The sequence below is a fragment of the Capsicum annuum genome, chromosome 9 (assembly GCF_002878395.1).
Source record: "Capsicum annuum cultivar UCD-10X-F1 chromosome 9, UCD10Xv1.1, whole genome shotgun sequence".
NCBI lineage: Eukaryota > Viridiplantae > Streptophyta > Magnoliopsida > Solanales > Solanaceae > Capsicum > Capsicum annuum.
The window spans coordinates 98,285,403-98,306,974 of NC_061119.1; the positions used below are offsets into that span (position 1 = coordinate 98,285,403).

Sequence of the window (21,572 nt, forward strand, 5' to 3'; positions counted from 1 at the left end):
TGATGACTAAAGAGTATATAAATTATTTTATTATTATTAATGATAACAATTGACAGATAAAATACGTTACAAGATTGTATTTTGATATCACATATAATTTTTTCTCTAATATTTAATTTTAAATAAATAATTCAAGAAAAGTGACATATTTGTTAAAAAAATAGTGTGTGTATATATATATGAATCTTATGAGTGCTTATTCGTAGTAATTTTGACACCGTAAAAATATATTAAAAAAGACTTTAACTATTGTGAAAATGAAGGCATCATTACAAAGATCGAAGAAGCAAATCAACCTTTTGGTAGACCTTCGAAAATACAAGACAGATGTTCTACAAGTATGGAGACATTGCGTAGAAAAACTAGGGATGAAATTGTTGAGAGTTTTTGTGATGTATGAAGGTCTAATTATTTTTGTCGGTAATTTTTTCATATATAGTGATTTAATTTATAAAAAAACTTTTGTATTTATTTTTGTTTGATGTTTTAAGTAATATTTAAATTATTTAAGTAATATATTACCATTTAATTTTTTTTTAATGTATTTATGTATATAAACATAGATTGAAAATTTTAGAGTACTTACTTTTTAATTAAATTAAAAAAATTAATTAAAAATATTATAATAGATATTTAAAATAAATTTTCTCTATAATTTGATTTTAGTAATAAAAGTCTAAAAAACACTTCTTGAAAAAATTATTTAAACATAATTTAATTATCAAAAATACTTTTTAAATGAATTTATCGAATACAAATTATATTTTTTATAATAATTTTTTTAAAAAATATTTTATAAAAATATTTTACAAATAAGTAGTTTTATAAGAGCAATCAAACAAACGGCTCTTACTTAAAACAGAGCAGTAAAGCACTTGTCAGGTTTAATCAGATGAATAATTCACGAGCATATGTGTTGTGTAACGTGCACTGTAACAAATAAGTAGTCCCCTTCGTTGATGCCGCTTATTTCTCTCTCTCCGTCTCTTCAGATTTTCAACTTCCGGCGTACGCCACTTTCTCTCTCACACTTTCCTAAATTCACTGTTCATTTCACCCACTTTCCAAATTCAGATATGGGCACAGTGATTCTGCAGTATGTATCTACTCTTGACGTTTTCAATTTATAGGATTTAAATATTAATTCGATTGTTGAATTTTGATCTGATCAGTGGTATTATATCTATTTTCGATTGCATAGTTAGATTATGTTCCTTTGATATTTTCGCTTTTATTTTTTGTTTTTGTTTTGATACGTTGCTGGAAATTTAATTTCAGATTGATTGTTTGATGATCGGGAGGAGAATTACTGAACGAAAAGGCGAAATTGTCAGATTTTTTCATTTTTTTTTCAAGAGTATTCTGTGTGAATATACTGTAGAGGGATTGTCTCGTAGGAGAAATACTTAATATTCTTTTTATATATTTGTTTTTGTGTATAATAGTTTGAAATAACCTCATATATCAATAGAAGAAAAATGGAGAAAGAAAGATAGTGTAAGTGGCGGGGCAGTAAGGCCTATTTTGCTATTTTGTTTGATGAGGTGGTAGTTGTTGGTGTGAAAAATCTGTAGTTGATATTTCAGTTAGTTCACGGTAGGGACTGTATGGCGTTCTTTCATATTTCATGTTCTGGTGACGTCTGAATGGTTTATTGAGGACTTGAATTGCGAAGATACTGGTTATATGAAGCCAGATTCATCCAAAGATTTAGCTCAAACTATGATCACTGGGGTGCCTGGCCCTTCTGGTCAATGGATCCAGCAAGAATTATCTCAACCGGTTAGCTTGAGTGATGGCATATCTTTACACAATAATGTAAATAACCATGTACCTGTACAGACTGGTGACGTATATTCTATGGAATTTCTTCAGAATCCTTCTTTAAGAATAGTTCCTACTCTGTCTGGCTTTACTGAGAAGCATGATAGGAGGAGAGCTTTACCTCATCCAGGTTATGAAAATCTCAAAAGACTTCTTGGGTTGACTAGAATGGATTCTGAATGTGCTTCTGACATAACTGAATTTGCTTCTGCAAGAGGATCTGGTACCGAAATTGAAAATGGTGTTTATGTAGAAAATGAGCTTTCATATAATCCTAAAGTTGGATCTTGTGGGCATGTCCCTGGGGTAGCTACGACAGAGTTATTTTGTAATCAAGCTACTTCAGGGTCAAGTGCGCCGCCTATAACTAAATCTGAATCTTCACAGTCGTTAAAATCTTCTGGATTTGGAACTTCAAACTGTTCTCAGACAGGAAAAATAAAATTCCTGTGCAGTTTTGGTGGTAGAATACTGCCTCGACCTAGTGATGGAAAACTCAGATACGTTGGCGGAGATACACGTATCATTTCCATACAGAAGAATATTTCATGGGAAGAACTTATGAAGAAAACATTAGCCATCTGTAACCAGCCTCACACTTTCAAATACCAGCTTCCAGGAGAGGATCTTGACGCTCTTATATCTGTCTCTTCTGACGAAGATCTTCTGAACATGATAGAGGAATATTATGGACTTGAGAAGCTTGGGGGCTCCCAAAGGCTCCGAATTTTCTTAATTCCTTCGACTGAATCTGATAACTCATGCCCTGTAGATGCCGCTACTGTTCAACTGAGTGAACCTGATTATCAATATGTTGTTGCTGTTAATGGCATTGTTCAAGGGGATTCTTCTGCTAAGGAGAATTATTATGAGCAGTATGTGCGCGATGAAGCCAGCAAGGTGATACCTAAAGTAGACTGCGGTAATGGTATTTATGCCCCACCTCCTACTCAATTGATTGCTGGACATCAGAATCAGGTTAAGTTTCCCAATCAATCTTCTCCTTTTCCTCCTGTGCTTGTTCAACAAGGAGATTGCAAGAATGACTCAAGGAACACATGCAAGAACAAGTTGCCGCATGGTAGTGATGCATGTCCAGTGTTGGTTAGCAGCGCCCAATCATTACCTGAAAACCCCAGTGGATGTATTAATATTGGTTATTTTACCCCGGAGATAAACCTGATGAATTTGCAGAGTCCACATAAAAGAGATGATATCCTCCCGCCAAGCCAATCGAGTGAATTGCTTTCACATCACCATGGTCTCAGCAGAGACTTTGTTGCTCCAACATTGGAACAATGTGATGGAAGCTCTCAGCAGTACCCTTTTGAAAGAAAAGAACCCAAGGAAAGGACTGTTCTCTCTGAAAAGCCAAATGATGAAATGGGTGTATTACTGGGATACACTTCCACTGTTACTCAAAATGGAATTCCGCATGCCTTTTCGGATTCAAAACTTCAGGAACATGTAAAAAGATTAGCTTACTGCTCGCAAGAGGGAATAAGCTCATTTTCCTCTTTGAACTTTTTACCAGCTCAGTTATCGTCACTCAGTGTGTCTTCTGCTCTGCAAGAAAGCCTAGGATCTCTGCATCAGAGAACATACCCAGTCAGTTCTCAGCATCATATTAGGGTACATAATGGGGAATCAACTGTGGCCACTGACTTGGTGGATTTTCCAGAGTTGCCTTTTGACTCAAACCCAGTGAGTAAATGTGGACCCATGCAAAGAAATATTAATGGAACAGACACGAGATACAATGGAGCTAAAGCAAATTTGGAAAATTACCATTCCAGTTTGAAAAACTATATGGAGAAAAATTCAAATTTTGAGATGGTGAATGCATCTGATATTAATAATGATCTGCTATGCCACGAGGGTAAATTTCCTGATAAAAAGTTATCCGAAACAGCTGTGGGTTCCAAGAAAAAACTTCCGGACTTTAAGTCTGCTGTGTTGACTAATAATGGAGGTGATAAACCTGGTGAAGAATCGGAAATTTTTGACATGAACGTCCTTGCATCAACAACTTTTATTACTACATTAAGTGAGCGGTCCCAAAGAAATCAATTTGAGTATACCTCGGAGGCGATAAAAAAGGCTGAACCTGAGAACAATACATTGAGTTCTGAAGTTGCTGGGAGGATTTCAAATTCTGAAAAGAAGTCTCATGGTGCAGAAACTCTGAGTGATCTACTGCCTGAGTTGTCTGATGGTCTTGTTTCCCAACATTCCCCCATACCAGCAGTTGTTGCATGTCCTCAAGATACTTTTGTCAAAGAACCCTTGCTAATATTATCTGAGGAATTGTCACCATCTTCAGTTGTTGATGATGGAGGCCAGTTGATGTCCTCGCATTACTCAACTTTCAGGCAAAACCCAACCAAGGGTGCTGTCTTTAGGAGAGAAGTTTCTCTAATTGATGAAGAATTTACTAATTACAGTGATCAGAAAGTTGTGACTTCTGGCGTTGGTGAATTTTCTAGTGAAAAGCAAAAGATAGAAGATGTTCCCGTTAGTAGGAATATCAAAGAAAGTCAGCAAGTTCTGAATGCAAATGATGTTAGATCACCCAGTGGTGACTTATATGCTGAAAATCTCCTAGATTTGGATACCTCCGGTAGTGAAGTCATAACTCCTACTGCAACAGAAGGGGTGACATTTGCCCCTGAGTTGGGGTTGGAGGTGAATTTCTATTTCATTTTGATGTGTTGGTGTTTGATTTGGGTTATGAGAAGCTCTCTTATGCTCATATAATTTTTTGTTGATTATCTGGCTTGGCGCAGGACGTCAACCCCCTCGACGCAGATAAGGATAATTTAATCACTGATGCTATGATAGCTGAACTAGAAGCTGATTTGTATGGTTTGCAGGTAAAGGATCATTTCCTTTTGTATTCTAAACCTTGTTGGAAATACTCATGATAATATCTTCATTTTTCCCTCTTTTCAACTATAATGCCTTAAACTCTAATCTTGGTTATGGGTCTGAAAGACTTAAAGGGCGTTGCCTTCTTATAGCCATAGTATATCAGCAGCAGGACACCCCCCTCCTCCCGCAATACCTTAATCCTTTTATCATAGGTTGTTACATGAATAATAACTTTGATTTTATTGTCATTGTTAAAAATTGTGGTTCAGTTCATTTCAATGATCATGGTCTGCTATTTTCTTGTAATGTGCCTCAGAGGTTATGGAATGGTTTTATTGCTTATCAACTATGTTTCTCTACTGCTTGACAACAACACCACGCATAGTGTAATCCCACAAGTGGGGTTTGGGGAGGGTGGTGTATATGCAGACCTTACCCCAGACCCCACTATGTGGGAATATACTAGTATGTTGTTGTTGTTGTACCCCTACTTTGTGAAGGTACAGAGGTTGTTTTTGATAGACCCTCGGCTCAAGTAAAGCATTTCAAAATAGGTTTGAAAAAGAAATACAGTATTAAAGAAGCCATGCCAAAAGTAATGGAGAAAAGAACTGTAGTAACAACAAATAATAAGATAATCAAACCAAAGGAAACACCATATAATAAGATAATCAAACCAAAGGAAACACCATATAATAATAAAATCGAAGAATAAGATAATAGAAGAGTAATAGTAATAATACTGATAAGGCGAACTAGACAACGCCGAACTACCCACTAATCTTCTACCCTAATATGCAGCCTCCATATCTTTCTATCTGGAGTCATATCCTTGGTAAGCTGCAGGTGTGTCATGTCCTGTCTAATCACATCTCCTCAATACTTCTTCGCCCACCTCTACTCTGACCCACCATAGTCAATTTCTCACATCTCCTCCCTCACATGCTTGAACCATCATAGCGATACCCCTCTCATCTTGTCCACCACAGAAGCCTTTCCCACATTGTCCTGAATATCTTCGTTCCTTATTGTGTCTATCTTAGTCTGCATACACATCAATCTTAGCATCCTCATTTCCGCTACTTACATTTCCTGTGCGTGCGGGTTTTGACCGACCAACACTTTGCCTCATACAACATAGCTGATCCAACAGCCAAGTCTTGGTGAAATTCTTATCACAGAAGGCACCGAATGCGAACCTCGATTTTATCCACCCTGCTCCAATATGATGTGTTGATGTGTAACATCGTCGTCAATCTTCCCATTTCCTTGGATTATAGATCCAAGATATTTGAAATTCTCTCTTGGGGATGACTTGTGTATCAATCCCCGCTTCTAAATCTCGTAAACTAAACCAATAAACTCCAAGTCCCATCTCCAAATCTCTAGTTTATCGTTAGGTCTGTCATGTGTCTCATTAATCAATACTATGCCATCTACAAATAGCATACACCAGGGCAACTCACCTAGCATACACCATGACACCTCTCCTTGTATATGCCGCATTAGTTTGTCCATCCTCAAAGCAAAAAAAATGAGCAAAGAGTTGATCCCTAGTGCAACCCATCACAATTGAAAAGTGTTCCGAGTGTCCTCCCACTGCCCTCATGGGGGTCTTGGCTCCATCGTACATATGCTTAATCGCCTTAATGTACGCTACAAGTACACCTCTAGCCTTCAAACATCTCCATAGAAGCCCCTAGGGACTTTGCCGTATGCTTTTCTAGGTCAATAAACACCATATTTAAGTTTCGCTTCCTCTCCCTATACTGCTTGCTGATATGGAATTAAGAATCTAATAAAATCCAACAATATACTACAGTAAGTTTCTTGCTCAAATAGATTGGCACCACTTGATACACATTGTATCAAAGGGGCTTCCAGTCAATATCTGGAGACAGAAATATGGATTGTACAACCATTAGTACCTGTCTTTCAATTTGGAATTGAGTAATGAGGCTGATGAGGTTAGATGTTAAGATTTGATTGAGTGGCTGATATACTTAAATTCCCCGTTAGTGACTATCATTGAACTAGTTTCTAAAAACACTACTCATTGAACTTCCCAATGCCTATTCTTAGTTGTAGATTGTCAGCAGGTAATTATCCAATTTTTAAAGGTATAACTCTACCCGCAAAGTCTCCAAATACGTTATGTGCTCTGTAAAAGATCAATTTGCACTGATGCTTGATCTCTATTCAGATATGTTGTGAAATGCAGAATTGAAGAACAAATGTACCAACGGGTGTTGTACAATAGTTTGTGGAATGGAAAAAAAAAGTCCAATATGTTCAGTAATATCCAAACCAAAAAAGGATCTCTGTCATTTGGCTTGTTTTGTATCATATCATAACACTAACAAAGACATCTTAATTCTTTTAAGAGAATGAAGTAACCCTTCTTAAAATTTTAAAAGTACGAGAAAGTATATATTTCTAGAGTACAATGAAACTTTGTAATGATAAACATCCTTTATTTTACACTTTAATTTGGTTGAGTCACGTCTGAACAAAATCTTTGACATGCTTTAGAATAAAAAGGTAATGATTTGTTAACTAAATAAATTACCATATGAAATTCCCAGCCTGTGGTGTTTCAGAACACCATAGGTAGCAGCAGTACTTGTCAGACTATGCATCTTAACCCTGGACATAACAAAATAGATGGTGATTATGTTCACAACCTTCTGATTTGCCAATCTGCCCTAGTTGAGAACCGACTTTAATAGTCACACCACATAATGTAAGTATGCTTTGCCATTAACTTATTCTGTGTTGGTCATCAGTTGGCAGTGCCTTGACTAGGGTTCATCTTTCGTATATATCAGTTATAACTATATTGGCCAAGTTTAGTCTGTTGATTTCTGCTGAAAGCAAAGATCTGCCGGGGAAACTGCTCACTCATGCTTCTTTGTTTGAGCACATCTACCCTGTCTGTCTATCCAGGCTTTCCTGTGTAATCAAAACTGGAGTGCATGTATTATTGTTTCTCTTAGTGAAGTAAAAATTCTGTTTTTCTTTTTTTTTTTTAATTGAAACTATGCTGAATGATCTACTGGACGATCTCTGAAAAGTTAATTTTGTAACTTGATCTTGTTTTTACCCTTCTTTCTTCATTTTAAGAGAGGATGCAAACTTATATTTTTTTTCTTAGAGTTTAAATATACCTGTTTTCTCAAACAACAACAACAAAAACTCCCTCAATCCCAAACAAGCTTTCTTTCTTTTAAGAGTTCATTAATTCATACTTAGGCAGCAAGCTACAGCTAATGTTACATCGCAGATCATAAAAAATGCTGACCTTGAAGAATTGAGGGAGTTGGGCTCTGGGACATATGGTACTGTTTACCATGGAAAATGGAGAGGAACAGATGTTGCTATAAAGAGAATTAAGCGGGCATGTTTTTATGGGAAATCATCACAGGAAGAAAGGCTGGTGGGTTTCCTGTAACATATCTTCCAAGCATATCATTTTTTACTCGATTATCAACAGTGTATATGATCCTTATTGTGAAATTCGTAATAAAGTTGTCCTTTTTGCAGATCAAGGACTTCTGGAGAGAGGCACAGATCCTTTCAAACCTTCATCATCCTAATGTGCTTGCATTTTATGGAGTGGTACCTGATGGGGCTGGGGGGACTTTGGCAACTGTGACTGAATTCATGACTAATGGATCACTTCGAAACGTTCTTATTAAAAAGGACAGGTAAAGTTGCTTTTGCTATGTTAATTAGTTCCACGTGCTTCTTTCATTCATAATGTGATCTGCTAAATTCCTTGTGCAGGTCACTTGATAGTTATAAGAAGCTTCTAATTGCCATGGATGCAGCTTTTGGGATGGAGTATTTACACTCAAAAAACATCGTCCACTTTGATTTGAAATGTGACAATTTGTTAGTCAGTCTGAGGGATCCACAACGACCCATATGCAAGGTATCTTTTTGCCATTATGGAAGGGATATATGCGCTCTTGAGTATACAAGAATAATTCTAGAATGAATCATGAGAGAGCACATTCTGACTTCAGGGTCTCAATAGACATGGTAACCCAAGATAAACTTCAATGCGGCCTTAAGCTTTTTGAAAACAAACAAAAATACCTCATATATATTTTATTTGAAGTCTATTTTTCTAGCTTATTGGTATTCATAGTTATTAAAAAAATTATAATGAGTTTCTAGTAATTGCTTTCAATTTCTAATATATCTAATCCATTTAATCGCCTTGAGACATATTTTCTAGTTTATGATTTTTATTGTTTCGTAAAAAAGTTATCAAGTGCTCCTTTTGGGATTGTGCCAAAGTTTTAATCCTTCTCTTTCTTTTTTTAGTTTTGAATAACCAAATTTCTTTATCCTAATTGACATATTTTAATTCTAATAAATATCTAAAATGACAATATAAACCTATGAAGCAAAAACACCAAAATTAACAAATTTCAGATGAACATAATAGAAAGGTAGATTAATGGAACTAGATTCAACAAGTTGATAACTTGATATCACTTTTCACTGCTTCAATATGCTTGATTCAATGCTTGAAAAATTTAGGGAAAAAACAAAAATGAATTAGCAATTTACTTTAGGCTCTCTTATTTTTTACATATTTGTTTCAAAGACTTGGAGAATGGCCAAGGGAATTGATTAAAAGAGTAATGCATGCTATTTTAAAAGAATGGCAAAAACCAATAAAACTATGTGGGTTCATTGTTAAAGTTGATGGTATCAACAAATGAGCCAAGAAAATATTACTTACACATATAGTCTATGGAGTGATTCCTTAGAAGACTTTTGTTTCCTAATTTTTGGTCAGTGGTTCCATCTTTCCTTTTATTATTATGAAAATTGTATTTTCTCCTTTAAACCACTAAAAATTTTTATACATTTTTTTTATATGTACATCTATTAGGAAAATTTTGGGCCCCAAAATTTATGGGGCCAAAAGCAGCTGCTTTAGCAGCTTCACCCTTGAGCTAGCCCTGTCTGACATGTAAGCACAAGTTCCTATGATTCAGCTGTTATTGATATTGGACTTGTAGTGGACTAACTTCTGGTCAGATAGCCTTGCTGTTTCCACAAGCACATTACTTCATCGACAAAGCCAAGAAGCAGCACATTACTTCATCTCTTAGCTAAATTTGACTTAATAATGAATATATTTGAGCAGAGTGTACTTCCACACCAAATAAGATTTCTACATCAGAGTTAAGATCAATACAGAAATTTTATGATGAAACAAAGATTACCGTACCACGTGGAGATCTACTATAAAGAGAACATCACATTGTGTATGCTTACTCTATAGGGTGTACACAGCTAGATCTACTGAACATTTTCACAGGATAATGATATGATCAAATTGTAGTTGTTTTACTTGTTATTTTACATTGCTTTAATAATTGCTTTCATTTTATTCCAGCTGAGCTGGTAATAACACAGTTCCAGAAAAATGTTAGGCAGAATACTGTTCATTCCGGGAAACAGTTAATAACTGCCTTTCCCTCCAATTCTAGAAGGTTGAGAATTAGTATAAATACTTGTAATTCCAATTCTATTGGCATCTTTTGAGCAATAAAAGAAGAAAGAGTAGTTATTTCCTTATTATTTCTCCAATTAGTCAGTTGTGGAGGAGCAGTTCCTCTGCATTTTCTTCAGTTTTCCCCAAATTTCCCGATTCAATTGTGGGGTTGTATCAGATAATTTAATCCCATCTGAATTTTAGTATGAAAGCTTATCTTGACACAGTGAGTTGAGTTATTTGTATGATATCTAAGGTCGGAGATTTTGGACTGTCGAGGATTAAACGCAATACTCTTGTATCTGGAGGTGTACGAGGTACTCTTCCCTGGATGGCACCTGAGCTATTAAATGGTAGCAGTAACCGAGTATCTGAGAAGGTTAGGCTGATTACTGTCATTTACTACTATGTCATAAAACAATAACATCTGATAGCAGTTGTTAATTATGTCATGAAGCAATAAAATGGGTGGTTTGGTTTCCAACAGGTCGATGTTTTTTCATTTGGAATAACAATGTGGGAGATCTTGACTGGGGAAGAACCCTATGCAAACATGCATTGTGGGGCAATCATTGGTAAGGCTCTTATTACCTGTTAGACCAAGTGAATATTTTCTGCTTCATAACAGTAATGGGAGTTATACTTGCATGATCAAGTCTCTGCTTACATCCAGTTGAGGTTCATAAACAATTCAAAGGAGATGATATCATTTAAGAAACCAGACCATATGCCATTAATCTTTTGTGTGCTATAAATCAATGAATGGACGACATGTCAGCTTAATTATTTTATATATCATATTATTTTTTGAAAAATTATCATATGATTCAATGATTTTTATAGATATGTTCCCATTTGACCTTGTTTCTCGTACACTCATCTTATTAATTTTAGCTACTGCTAATGTGCTTACTCCAGCCAGGGGTCTATCCGAAACAGCCTCTCTACTTCATCTGAGGTAGTAGTGTGGACTGCATACACTTTACCCTCCCCAGACCCCACTTTGTGGGAATACACTGGGTATGTTGTTGTTATTGTTGTCTTTTAATACATGTGAAACTAGGAATGTGAGGCAAAAGCCAAAGCGTCTGTCCATGTTCAAGCTGTCTTCCAAAATTTTAGCAAATATCAAAATTTTAGCAAATAGACTTTCTGTCCTTGTTATTGCCTGTTTCAGTCCTATTAAATGATAATTCCTATATCGTCCGTTCAGAAAATATACCCATGCATCCAAACTGAGCTATTTTTAACCAGTATCCCGATGTGGCTCTGCAATTTCAAGGGTCTATACTTAAAGCAGAATTCCAGTCAAAAGCATTAATCTTGCTCTCTTTGAGTGCAAGAAGTATAACCACTTAACTCTGCAACATTTGTAGGTGATCATGTCATTTCTGAGATCGTAATTTATTCATAGTCTGAGGGAGATAGGACTGCTAGGACACCTACTTCTTTTGGTTCGATCATGTTAATGCTCAACAATGCCAACTGTGTGCCAATTCACACCTAATTGGGCCAGAAAGATATAAAAAGCGGCCAGCTTACTTGCTATTTCTGATAAGTTTCCTTTATTGACTAAGAGCAATTACAAGCTAATGGCCCCTTCCTTTGAGTCGATAAAAAAAAAAAGAATTTCATCTTAATGATTTCACAACCCTTTCCAATTTGACCTTGTTTGATTTGTTGATAATGGTTGTAGGGGGGATTTTGAAGAATACTCTTCGGCCTCCAATGCCAGAGCAGTGTGATCCCGAGTGGAGGAAGCTGATGGAACAGTGCTGGTCTGCTGATCCTGATGCTCGGCCATCATTCACGGAGATTAGAAACAGATTGAGGTCTATGTCTGCTGTACTCCATGCGAAGGGGAATGGCAGTTCAGCAGGACGCGCCAATGCAAACATCCCCGTGTAAGTCATAAAGAAAATGCTTGCAGTACTTGGAAATATTTGCTTCTTTATTTTGCTAATGGAGAGCACTCCGGTTCTCTCTCATATTATGTGATTATAAGTTTTGTATCATTTTATTCATTCTTTGCGATGGAACCCTTCTCGTTATAGAAATAGGTGTAAACTGTGATGAGGTTAATGAAGCTTGGATTTTTCTTGGAAAACAGGTGTATATAGACGAGTACTCAAGGAAAATATTGTTACTTTTCCTTCCTGCCAGACTTGGAATCTTCTATACAATTTAATTGCCATTTCATTTTTTAATGCTCCGATATAGCTGGAAAAACAAAAGATGAATATCGACAAATCAATCAATGCATAGGACCAGATACCAACCTATGGAACTAGCTTGTAAATATACCTGATTCCTGAAACTAAAACTTATTGTTAAAAGTTTTGGTGCAAATAACAACCGACAAGGAAGCTAAAAACTGTTTGGCCATGAGAATTATTTACTTCCAAAAAAGATGCTAGTAGTTTTGAATACATGATAGAATTTTTCTATGGCACTGGGAACTTGCTTTTACCAGTAATGGGAATTAACTTAGCCCCTCAACAACGTACTACTCTCCCTCTTCAATTGATTCCTGCTTTTCCTTTTAGTTGCTTCTAAGAAAATATTACTATTTTTAATATTGTATTTAATAAATCTTTACATCAAATATCCTACCTAGCCTATTTAAGATCACAACTTTAAACAACATTTTCATTTAATATATACATTAAAGACTAAGATCACAAGATTCTAAATATCTCATTTACTTGTTAAAACTTCTTGCCAAATTAAACAAAGACACATATAATTATATGGGAGAGGAGGGAGTAATGCTTATTGTGCCATCGAGTCTTAAACAAGAAACCTAAAATATAAATATGTCCCAGACAGGTTTGGTGCCTGGTGGGGCTCATAACGAGGAAACGTGTAGCCTTTCAATTGCATTGATTTTTAACTTTTTTTTTTTTGATAGATCAGTTTACAACGACACAGAAGAAAAATTGAAATTTGGTTAGTAATGGGAGGACATGTGAGCTAGACGTTGAAATCTATTTAATTTATGTTTTTTCATTAAGAAAAAAGAATCAGTGCAAAAATTTATGGGGAAGAGTGAAAATAGATCTCATATAGTGAGGAGATTAAACTTTCTGTGCTATGTAGTATATGGAGGGTAAATTTTGACAGGAAAAGTACATATATTAAAACGATTATAAGAAAAAGCATTTAAGTTCTATGTTTTAAGAATGTAAAAATATTTATATAATTTAGTTTTTTATAAGTACGAACAAATTTCTATTATATGCTAAGCCTTAATTCACAATTTGGTTAAAAAAATAAAAGGAAAAGAAGAAGATTTAAGCTAGTGGGATAATATAAAACTTTTTATTTAATGGAAATCTATGCTCTCACTGTCAATGCGTATAACACAAAATCAAAGAACAAAATAATATTAGTAGGACACCACATATATTTTCTCAGTTCCCGTGATTCTTGGTATCTATTTATTTGTATACGCAGATTTGGAGTCAACGATTAATGAATACTTCAACCACCAAATGGATCTTAACAACCATGTCAACCTATTATAAAGACATACAATCGTTTTTTAATAGAATCTACACTTTCACTATCAATGCGTATAACACGAAATCAAAGAACAAACTAATATTAGTAGGACACCACATATATTTCATCTCAGTTTCCGTGATTCTTGGTATCTATTTGTATACACAGATTGAAGTCAACGATAAAAGAATCCTTCAACCACCAAATGGATCTTAACAACCGTGTCAACCTATTATAAAAACATACAATCCAGAATTAATGAAATTGTAAAGAAATTGTTTTCCTGTTCTTGTGCAAAACGTGGACGTGGAGCATCAAAATATGGTCTCTAACTAACATGGTCAAATGCAAAAATCTAAAGTTTTCTTTAGGGAAATTTACTCGTAACTTCTAACAAATACTGCCATGTTTTCTTTGAACTTTCCATGTCATTTCTTGATGAAACAATGCATATGAAAATATGTTGAAAGAAGTATGTGAAAACAATTACTTTAATTTGTTTGCATCGGAGATATGAATCTGAATCATTCAAATCTCAATTATATTAAATACATATTTTTTTCCAATATAACTGCGTAATGCTTCTACAAATATTACACATAGAATCTGAAAATCATTCAAACCCGTTTATTACTCTTTTACTTTTTAAATACTCCCTCCGCTTCGTATAGTTGACCTTCTTTCTAATTTTTTTTTTTCAATTTAGTGTTTCAAGTTTTAAAGAAAGAGTATTTTATACATATGTTTCTCATTTTATCCTTGATGGGAATAATAAATACATTCGCAGTTTTCAAAATTATTGAATCGTGCATTTGATCTCAATTTCCAAAATCAAAATTAAATAATTATTACTCCCTCCGTTTCAAAATAATTGGCCTTTTTTGACTTGACACTTCCTTTAAGAAAGTATTTATTAGGGGTTTATTTTACCAAATTAGTCTTATTAATTATGCTTTAAAATCAAATTTGAGTAAATATACTTTGTTTAGTCATTTAATGTTGAGGGTAGTATTGGAAGAACATAATAAAATACTTTTGATTTCATCAAAAGGGACAACTAAATTGAAACAAATATTTTTAGAACGAGGGTCAACTAAAATGAAACGGAGGGAGTAATAGTTTCACTTATAAATACTTAGTGTTCTAGACATAATGTATGAGATGAAGTAATATGTACTAAATTTCAATATTTAATCATTGCATTGATTATTGCACTTTAAAAGACATATAAGAGTAAATATATAAAGTAAATCTCTATTTATTGATTTATTAATGAGTGTGTCAAGTTTATAATGACCAACTAATACGAAATGGAGGTAGTAATAAACATTTAAATTCTACCAAGTATTATTAACTTATGTTATTCTCTGATTATCTCTGTGTGCAGAACCACCACATTCATTACTAAAATGCACTTTCATTTCTTTCTCTACTAGATGGCCCGTGCCCGTTCAGCACGGGCATTATCATAACATTGTAGTACAAAAGTTGTCCGACTTGTAGGTACTTCCACATTTGTTCTAATAATTGTTAAGATGGATTTATTTTTTAAAGAAAGGGGCAGAGAATATAACAAGTTAAATATCTCATTCCTCTTTACAAGTCTAGTAAGCCATCCAAAATTGTGGAACATGTAGGGGAAATGACCACACAAAGACTAATCTTGCACTGAAAATTGGTTCAGCATCCGCACTTGGTTGAGTTCTTCTTGTGTGCTTGAGTAGTAAACCTTCTGAAGTAAGTCCTGGTACCTTCAAATCCTTATACATGTAAGGATTTGACAGATTGTATAGCTTAAACAATCTAACATGAATAATCATAACAATTATTCAGAAACGTGGAACTACATGATTTTCACATAAACAAAGTTATAGTAATTCAGTAATTAATTACTTACCTGAATTCTCCATGGTTTTCCTGTTGGCAGAGTTTAGCGGAAGCACACTTATTTAACCAAGAACAGAATGTTGTTTCTCCTCTCTTAACCTTACCTTTCAGAATAGTGTTTGATGGGGCATATCCTTTTCTTGGCAGAGAGAGGACCCCTTTTATAATAGGGAATAGTCAGTTATGTTTTCACGTTCCATCAACGTGAATAGTGGATATAATAATTATCCATTAAGGGTCAGTAATTATCCTACTAGGAGTCAGTAATTATCCTAAATGATTAGTTAGTAGTTTAATCCTACTAGGTAACTTCCCCATACAGATTTAGGATTTAACTTATTCAATTATTATTAAATCAGTAAATAAATTAATTTATGTGGGCCATAGAAATTTACATTCTCCCACTTGGCACACACAATATTGATTTAGTGGTTTAATAGGTACGTCAATCATGTGCACAATTAACGTTAAATCCAACATCATTTGTCATCGTTAAATAAATCAACTAAAATGAGTCATGACGGTTGTACGTCACTTTACTTGACATAGTTCCATTAGTCTATTACCTAACATAACCTTTCAAATACAAAATGGGTCCAATGATAATACTTAGAATACCTTATCTAAGTCAGAATCTGTCATCATTATTCACAATATTATGTATACAAGAGAAAACAGGTAACAACAGAAACATATATAATTTGAGCTCAAAGTGTCAATTACATAAACATAATAAAGTCTTTACATATATCATTCATATCTATCAATAAGACCCATCCTTTCAACATGTTCAACAAATGTTTTGGACGGTAATCCTTTCGTCAAAGGATCAACAATCATAAGCTTAGTGCTAATATGTTCAATTGACACTATATATTTCTGGGCTTCTTCTTTAACCGAAAAGTATTTCAATTCCATATGCTTAGCACCTTTCGAATACTTATCGTTTTTAGAGAAGAAAACTGCGGCGGTATTATCACAATAAATTTTCAGCGGTCTGGCTATATTGTCGACTAGTTCAAGTCCTGAAATAAAATTCCACAGCCAATTAGCCTGGATTGTGGCCTCAAAGCATGCCACAAACTCGGCTTCCATAGTGGATGCAGCTATAACAGACTGCTTTGCACTCTTCCAGGATATTGCTCCTCCAGCTAACAGAAACAAATATCCAAATGTGGATTTTTTTGTATCCACATGTAATACCCCAGAAAATTTTTCGTCGAAATTTTGTGCGTAAACGAATTGGATCCTATCTTCGATAATGATTTATAATGTTTTTTGTGTGTCATTTCTTGGATTTAAACCCACCATTTCGTAGAGCATCGAATAAGCTTTCCAACAATATGTGGATCACCCAAAACGGACACTCGAGCGATGATTTACAACCATTCCGATCAAACTACGACCATTCCGATCGAACTGTGAACAGTAAAATGTGTAGAAAAAAAAATTACTGCAGCCAGGTGATTTTTTTGGTCAACTTCAAACGATCATAACTCCTTGTACATAATGAACTGTGTGAGCTGCTATATATTAACGGAAAGCCCTGAGAGTCTTCTTTCCAATAAAATTGGTTTCATCCAATTTGGACATCGAAGTAAAAAGTTATGGCCAATTTACTTCAACCTATCGGATAGATCACTGAAGGACAGATTCGGGTTTTATTTGTTTCTTAGGGGCATTTTGGTCTTTCACCACTCTTTTAAACCTCTATAAATACTTCATTCAGCTGAGAACTTGTATTATTTTCCTCTCATTTCTCTTACCTCTCATTTCTCTTATATGTATGTATGTATATATATATATATATATATCAAGTTAGGGTTAGGGTTTTGAATTGGGAGAAATTAATTGGAGGCTTTGATACCAAGTTTGTAACGCCTCGATTCTCGAGAACCGAAACACCACACGGTGCTTATGATCTCGAAGGACCATAAGCTAACCCTTTTTCTGATATCTGTACCTGTTCACTGCATAATATAATAAAATATATGCGAAAACTGGCTAACATTTGCCATAAGGTTCAAACATCTAGAAATATACAATACCTTAAACCACACACTAATACATCTGTCTGAAAAGCATCTACACTGCCTGAACTGTGGAGTTGAAGGGACAATTCCCCCAACTAACTCCGTCTACTAAAATCAAATACTGTAATAACAACATCCTCGGATGATGAGGACTCACTGCTGCACCCACTACTGCTATACAAGTGACTTCTAAGATGCTCCAAGTTTCACTCCTCTGAACCTATGGTGCCCCAAAATAAAAGAAAACCATAGCGCGAATGATATATATATATATATATATATATTGATGATATTGTTGGCCAGAGAGCCGAGTTGTGATTATGAAAGCTTTAAAGTTGTACTCCCTGGCAAGAGTACGACACTCCCGCCAATGGGAGTGCTCTCCCTAGGAGGGCAAACGTTGGTATTCCATGCGGCTCATGTGGGGTTGTCGATTATAGGAAACTCCCCTGTCCATAAGAGTATGTTTCTTGAACTATCGAGTCGCTCCGAGTCTTGAGTTGATGAGTTTGATTGTCTATGATGAGTCATGAGAATTTATGATGAATATTGATGATTTTATGATGATTTCTGGGATTTTACTTATGTTTTCCTCTCTATAATATTATGAGAAGTATGGATAATGAAATTCAAGCCATGTGAGTCTTCATTTTTCGTACGCATGTTTTACGAAATCAAAGATATTATTCAAATTATTGCGTGCACCCCCACATATTCAGTTGCTTATGAGGAGTCATGGTGAGTTATGTAACTACTTCCCACGGTTTCTGTGTTAGTATAAATCTTCAGGAGTCAGGGGTGTGAGTGTATTCGATTGATCAGTGCTGGTATCCTGTGATTCAGTAATGCAGTACCCCAGTACAGTAGTGAGTTCCGAGGATAGTAAAGTGGTTCCGAGCTGTGGTATCTGGAGTCGTTATAATTGTTATAGTGGTTGTGAACTGTACATTCATATATTGTTATTCTCATGATTATTCTATTGATTAAATGTTCATGCATAAGCCCTTGCATTTAGCCTTCCCTGCTTGCATACTCAGTACATCTTAGTACTGACGCATTCGCGCTATGGTGTTCTTTTATTTTGGGGCACCATAGGTTCAGAGGAGTGAAACTTGGAGCATCTTAGAAGTCACTTGTATAGCAGCAGTGGGTGCAGCAGTGAGTCCTCATCATCCGAGGATGTTGTTATTACAATATTTGATTTAGTAGATGGAGCTATTTGGGGGAATTGTCCCTTCAACTCTACAGTTCAGGCAGTGTAGAGGCTTTTCAGACAGATGTATTAGTGTGTGGTTTAAGGTATTGTCTATTTCTAGATGTTTGAACCTTATGGCAAGTGTTAGCCAGTTTTCGCATGTATTTTATTATATTATGTAGTGAACAGGTACAGATATCAGAAAAAGGGTTAGCTTGTGGTCCTTCGAGATCATAAGCACCGTGTGGAGTTCTGGTTCTCGGGAATCGGGGCGTTACACCACACAGCCAGCATAATCTGAATCTGAATATCCAATCATATCTAAATGAGCAGATCTTCTATAAGTGAGCATATGATCTTTCGTTCCTTGTAAGTATCGCAACACTTTCTTTGCAGCCTTCTAGTGATCCATTCCAGGATTACTTTGATATCGACCCAGCATTCTAACAACAAAAATTAATGTCAGGTCTTGTACATGTTTGGGCATACATAAAACTCCCAACTATTAATGCATAAAGAATATCATTCATTTGCTTTCGTTCCAAGTCATTCTTTGGACATTGATTGGGACTAAACTTATCTCCTTTTTGAATTGAAACGGGACTTGATGATCATTTTTTCATTCTAAATCTCTCTAATACTTTATTAATATAGGTTTTCTGAGACAATCCCAACAATCCTTGTGATCTATCTTTAGACATTTCTATTCCAATCACATAGGATGCCTCACCCATATCTTTCATTTCAAAGTTATTGAAGAGATATTTCTTGGTATCATGCAACAAACCAAGATCATTAGTATCTAGCAAGATGTCATCAACATACAAGACTAACATAATAAACTTACCACCACTGACCTTCAGATATATACACCGATCAACAGTGTTTTCTTTAAACCCAAAGGTGACAATCGTTTCATTAAACTTAAGATACCATTGTTGGGAAGCTTGTTTAAGTCCGTATATTGACTTCTTAAGTTTACACACCATGTGTTCCTTTTCTTTAATAGAAAACCCCTCAGGTTGATTCATATAAACTTCTTCCTCCAAATTTTCATTCAGAGAGGCTGTTTTCACATTCATTTGATGTAGCTCTAAGTCATAATGAGCTACCAAGGCCATTATAATTCTGAGTGAATTTTTTCTAGAGACAGGTGAAAATATTTCTTTATAATCAATGTCATCCTTTTGAGTGAAACCTTTGGCAACAAGTCTGGCCTTGTGACGTTTGATGTTGCCAATTGAGTCGCGTTTGGTCTTAAAGATCCATTTACACCCAACTCTTTTTCAACCTTTGGGTAATTCAACAAGGTCCCAAACTTCATTCTGTTCCATAGATTTTAACTCATCTTTCATAGCATTTATCCATTTATCGAAATTATTACTTTCAATGGCTTGTGAAAATAAAATTGGATCGTTATCAATTCCCAAGTCAGTTTCTAACTCATGTAGATATACCAAATAATCATCAGAAATAGCAAATATTCTTTGTTTTTGAGATCTTCTTGATGCTATTTCTTGTGGTTCATCTACTACAGGTTCATCAATTATGGCTTCATTAGTAGGAGCATTAATTTGTTGTTCTTGTTAATTACTTTGTTGTACAACAGCTTCAGGAACAACAAATTTAAAAGAAGTAAAGGGTAAAGGAATTTGCACCCTAAGTTCTTTAATTTCCACATTACGTGGTTCTTCACTCCTACTAACTTCGCCATTCTCAATTAATCTAGCGTTTTCAGTTTCAACTATTCTCGTACTATGATTAAGACAGTAAAATCTATACCTATTTGATTTTTCTGGATAACCAATGAAAAAACCACTGATTGTTCTTGAATTCAATTTCTTTTCTTGTGGATTGTATACTCTAACTTCTGTCGGGCACCCCTAAACATGCAGGTGCCTTAAACTAGGTTTCCTACCAGTCCACAGTCTAAAAGGTGTCTTTGGAACTGCCTTACTAGGAACCCTGTTTAGCAAGTAAACGGCAGTTCTTAAAGCATACATCCATAAAGAAGGAGGTAAAGATGAATTACTTAACATACTCCTAACCATATCCATTAATGTACGATTATGCCTTTCTGCCACACCATGTTATTTTGGTGTGCCAGGCATTGTGTATTGAGCACATATGCCATGTGTTTTTAGGAATTTAGCAAATGGACCTGGGTTTTGTCCATTTTCATCATATCTTCTATAATATTCACCACCTCTATCAGCCCTGATTATTTTTACCTTTCTATCTAGTTGTCTTTCAACCTCAGTAATAAATACCTCTAATGCATTAATTGCTTGAGATTTTTCATGCAACAAATAGATATATCCATAACGTGAAAAGTCATCAATAAATTAATCCTTAATGTTTTGTGCTGCCTGCTTCAGCTGTGTCAATCGTAATTTTACTATATCAATCCTAATAATTATTATAACTTATTTAAATATTAGGTAATTAATAATATTTAATAAAAAAATAGACATAAAATGATAAATCAACAATTGTATTTTAAATTAACTTGATGTCTTATATGGGACCGATTTAAATTCTTTTATAATTATTTTTTATAGTAATTTTGTTTTATCACTTCTAATTGTACTATATCACCCCTAATTAATTATTATAAGCCATCAAATTATTATAAAATAATAATATTTAATAAAAATATAAAATAGATATAAAATGATAAATTAACTCTTGATGTTTTGTGATGTCTGTTTCAGCTGCTTCAATCATAATTTTTACTATA

General features: G+C 34.8%; 1 protein-coding gene across 3 annotated transcripts; it reads left to right on the top strand.

The window, feature by feature from the left end:
- Window positions 1-882: 882 nt before the first annotated feature.
- On the top strand, window positions 883-19,000 carry LOC107842454 (serine/threonine-protein kinase pakA). 3 transcript variants are annotated; one of them, XM_016686302.2, is made up of 10 exons: window positions 883-1,096; window positions 1,279-4,509; window positions 4,611-4,697; window positions 7,979-8,131; window positions 8,239-8,402; window positions 8,482-8,629; window positions 10,470-10,592; window positions 10,701-10,788; window positions 11,910-12,117; window positions 18,733-19,000. In XM_016686302.2, exons 2-10 carry the CDS (start codon window positions 1,687-1,689, stop codon window positions 18,761-18,763), a joined length of 3,825 nt encoding a protein of 1,274 aa, XP_016541788.2. In that variant the 5' UTR covers window positions 883-1,096; window positions 1,279-1,686; the 3' UTR covers window positions 18,764-19,000. The 3 variants fall into 3 exon arrangements, with proteins under 3 accessions (XP_016541788.2, XP_016541789.1, XP_016541787.1); XM_016686301.2 differs by lacking the exon at window positions 18,733-19,000 and adding an exon at window positions 12,324-12,411 and having other exon boundaries at window positions 884-1,096; XM_016686303.2 differs by lacking the exon at window positions 18,733-19,000 and having other exon boundaries at window positions 11,590-12,320.
- The last annotated feature ends 2,572 nt before the right edge of the window (window positions 19,001-21,572 follow it).